This window comes from Eschscholzia californica, unplaced genomic scaffold (assembly GCF_041429995.1).
Source record: "Eschscholzia californica isolate CP2 unplaced genomic scaffold, dmEscCali1.0.p SCAF_2, whole genome shotgun sequence".
NCBI lineage: Eukaryota > Viridiplantae > Streptophyta > Magnoliopsida > Ranunculales > Papaveraceae > Eschscholzia > Eschscholzia californica.
The window spans coordinates 19,353,334-19,357,250 of NW_028238309.1; the positions used below are offsets into that span (position 1 = coordinate 19,353,334).

The following is a 3,917-nucleotide window of genomic DNA, read 5'->3' on the forward strand; positions in this document are numbered from 1 at the left end:
TGGGAAAGAAGACAGTGATTTGATTGATTTCTTTTGACCACAGTGATATTTGTGTTTTTCTCATTGTCTAAATCCGAATCGTTAAGTTAAATGGACCCAAATGTGAAAACTACCTACAAGTTCAAATAATGGCTCAAATCTCTCATAATTTCTTCCTTCCTCACTTTGTTTAAAGCTGATTGCTCTATCTTCCTTATCCACTCCTTTGTCACATTAAAAAGCTTACCAGTTTCCTCAAGTGACTTGCATTGTCCATCCCAAAGCCCTTGCCTTAGAATCAAAACTTGCCTTTCTCTTTCTGGCAATCTGTCCAGAAGATCGTATACGTCTTTTTTCAAGTGCTTTTTCATCACCACCTCTTCGGGAGTCTTCATTGACGTATCTGATGTGAATTCCTGCATTAGAACAAAACAAACCCTTCATTACCTCGTTTATGTATCATATTTTGGTTGTTCGATAAATAGTGGCATTATACTTGTTTACAATTGGAGATGAATCGGGAAAAAAAACTATTCAGTTATATCTATAGTAGATAAGATATGAGTTTTCAAGGCATACCATAAATTTTACATTAAGGTTATCTCCCATTTTTTGATCGATTGAACCAACGATTCTTGGACACTTACTAGCCGATCTAATTTTGGCTAATGATAGACCAGTGAATGAAGCAATCTCATTATCATCTGGGTACCTCCCGTATAGACTGTGAAGGCTTTTCCTAGCTTTCTGTATCTGATATATTGCTTTGGCTAAAGTTACCTAGAAAGAGAGAATATGAAAAAACAAAGTTCGGATCTAAAGATTCAATATCGAAAATAAGTTGTACTAACAAATTCAATATGGAAAACATACAGGTAACTGAATTCCTCTGGCATTCCGTGCTACGAAGGTCAACATTGACTTCCTTATCCAATACTGGACATAGGTCGAGAATCTGTATCCCTTAGTGTGATCAAACCTTTCTGCACCTTGAAGAACACCAATATACCCTGCCTGTTGCATAATATAAAGCGGGTGGTCAGTGGAGGATGGGATATTGATTTCATCAATATTAATATCTGATGGGTTCATCAACCTCAATCGAGAAGTGCATACTAATATCGTGTTGCATAAATTCATTAACTAGACTATTTAACAAAAGAAAGAAGAAGAAAACAGAAACCAGGCCTTCTTAGCAATAAGTGTATGTAAGCTTGGCAAATAAATTTGTAGTCAGCTCCAAGACTTACGAATTTTGTACAGCCTTCTTTCGAAATCAAACTTCAAAGAATCCGAACCAAGATTTAGAAAATCTGATCTTGTTGAAGTTTGCAGGTAACTTGTACTAGCAGCTACCCCTAATATTAGTCTGGCTCTCTGATGGAGGTTTATTATATATTCAACCATGTCGATTGGCCTTTGAGGCATGGAAACCTACAAATCTTAAGCTAATATCATCTCAAGACAATTATAGGAAAAAAAAAGAAGGGTATGGCCCCACGCCAAAATTTCTTTTGTCAAAAAGGATTTATCAGTTTTTTAGTCTTCAGCTCTCTATATAAGGTTCGGACATAGTATGTAAGATTTGCACATAGTTTGCACAGGGAGCCCAAGTAAAAAAACTTATTATCATGTCTATGGAATCCAGCCGAAGAGAAAATTGGGTCTCCGGTCCAATTTTCTGACGAATGAAGTACCATCTTAAGAGAAATTTCTACCTGAAGCAGATCGTCTAAAGATATTCCAACTCCTCGGTAGTTTCTTGCTATAAACAATACTAAGGATCGCGTACTCTTCAACAGTTTATCTCTGCAATACCAACCAAAATGCAACCGTTGTTTCAGAACTACTTCATCAATTCCTGCAGCTTCCGCCCAACTGCTAAAGCTTGCTATTCGCCCAGTTTCTTCCTCTAGAATTGTTCTAATACGTTCCAAATTAGCAACCTCCTACAATATTGACCATAATACAATAAAATCTCTGTGAAAGATTTATATAAGTGAGTTGAATTCATGTGGCAAGATCCGAAACCTACCTTAACGCCGGTTGACATTTCCGATTCGTTCTTAGCAATAACAAGCCTTCTACTTCTTTTGTTTGATGACAAACTAGCCCTTTGAGGAGTTTTACTAATTCTTGTCATGGCAGGTGATAAAGCAGAAATTGAAGCAGCTTTTTCTAGTGCCCTTTTTCTCTTTGATCTTCTCTCTTCTTTTCTTCCCGACCGAACAGTTTCTTTACCTACGCGATTGTTTCTAGAATAATCCTTCATGGGTTTGGTAGGTGGTATGGATATGTTTGTTGCTGTTGTTGTTGTTGTTGTTGACATCGTCTTAAGATTCCTGGATAGACAGGCGTGGAATAGTTTTAGAGCTCCAAGCTTTTCTAGTTGGATCAGAATATTTCTTTCCAACCTTACCAAGTCCGAGTCAACAAAAATTTCTTCAACCTGCTCAAGACTATCCATTAAGTAACCAAAATATGATGTTTTATTCTCTTTTAATGTAGATCCAAATGCCGATCTACTAATGTCATCAACTGGACTGTAGAGGGTTCCGTGAGATTTCGCCTAAAACAATAAACACTTCATCAGATTTTGATTCCAAAAAGCAAAGAAAAATAGCACCTTATTAGTATATTAGCTTGCTATAACTGACTGACCTTTATTTCCTCCATATCTAATGAACTGTTCTCTGTGATTTCTAGTGCGACGGATGAACACGCATAGGCCTTCACAGGATCTCTGGTAAAAGTTTCATTTTCATATGGAATTAGAGATAAAATTGACACTCTTGCAGATTCATAAGAAACTTCCTTGCCCCTTACTGTATATTTAAAAAACAACAATTAGTAATTGAATTAATCTAATCCAGTAAGAAAACTAGTAAGACACCTAAAGATAGGTGTCGAAAAATCTACTCACAGAATGCACTTATGACACATTTTTCAAGTTTTTACCATATATTCAATTGGTAGTTAGTTCAAATTGGTAGTTAGTTCAAATGAATTTGATAAGCATATTATGAATTTCTTAAAATTCGAAATATACATCACTTGTTTCGCCAAATTGATGTGGAATAACTACAGTACATATGAAATTTGATCTTTATAAAAACCTAGATTCCTCTTCAAAAGACCTAAAATATGTCTTACTTAATTTCAGATCAATGCATCACAATTCATTCTCCTCAGTAAATATAATCATCTATTACTTTCAAACCCCTATACAAAATTAAACTAATAAGCTACAAATTACACACATAAAAGTTAAAACACCAATATCTTAACAAAACAAAAAAAAACCCTTAATTCCTTCTTGTCTATCAATCAAATAGCTAATTAGAAATTTTCATTAGAACCCATAAAGGATTAAATAAAACAGTTCATAACACATTAAAGAATTAAACATTTTTACAGCTGAAAATTCTTCAGTGATGAATCTTACCAGAAGAGGAGCATTGCCTGGTTGAAGAAATTGTTTGCAGAGAGGGTTGTACAGGAAATACCCATTTCCAGTCTAACCTGAAACTCATCCCCACTGTTGGTGATGGTGTTGTTGAATCCAACAAACAGAGAAAAAGTGGTCATCAAGAACTGATAAAAGGAGAGTGGTAATGGTGGAAATGAAAGAAAAACAAAAACAATAAAGTTGGATAAATTGAGAGTCTCTACTCTCCACCACCAATTTCCAATCACCAAAAGTTGGATACTTTCCTCCCCCACCATGAAAAATAGAGGGAATGGATGAAAGGCCCAAAACCGGGCCCAAAATAAGAGCCCGGTCCAAACTCGGCCAAAAATGTAAACCCAGTCCAAAGTGTCAGCCACCCACGAGAAATTACCGTGACCCCCTCGATTTTTCATCAAATTTACGGAAGCTGCCATCCAGAAATTTACGGAATTGCTACTCTGAATAATCACAGGATTCTACACTCCGC

General features: G+C 35.9%; 1 protein-coding gene across 2 annotated transcripts; it reads right to left on the reverse strand.

The window, feature by feature from the left end:
* SIGC (RNApolymerase sigma-subunit C) lies at positions 1 to 3,713 on the reverse strand. 2 transcript variants are annotated; one of them, XM_086657637.1, is made up of 7 exons: positions 3,425 to 3,713; positions 2,641 to 2,804; positions 2,015 to 2,548; positions 1,698 to 1,928; positions 853 to 993; positions 559 to 759; positions 1 to 395 (listed from the first exon to the last, which is right to left on the reverse strand). In XM_086657637.1, the coding sequence occupies exons 1-7, from the start codon at positions 3,510 to 3,512 to the stop codon at positions 114 to 116; spliced, it is 1,641 nt and encodes a 546-aa protein (XP_086513763.1). In that variant the 5' UTR covers positions 3,513 to 3,713; the 3' UTR covers positions 1 to 113. The 2 variants fall into 2 exon arrangements, with proteins under 2 accessions (XP_086513763.1, XP_086513764.1); XM_086657638.1 differs by having other exon boundaries at positions 2,641 to 2,722; positions 3,425 to 3,700.
* Between the last annotated feature and the right edge of the window lie 204 nt (positions 3,714 to 3,917).

Coding starts and splice junctions, on each gene's coding strand:
- SIGC (XM_086657637.1), bottom strand. CDS start 3,512: ATGAGTTTCAGGTTAGACTGGAAATGGGTATTTCCTGTACAACCCTCT. Junction 994..1,697: donor CTTTAGACGATCTGCTTCAG/GTAGAAATTTCT, acceptor ATTATGCAACAG/GCAGGGTATATTGGTGTTCT. Junction 760..852: donor CCAGAGGAATTCAGTTACCT/GTATGTTTTCCA, acceptor CTCTCTTTCTAG/GTAACTTTAGCCAAAGCAAT.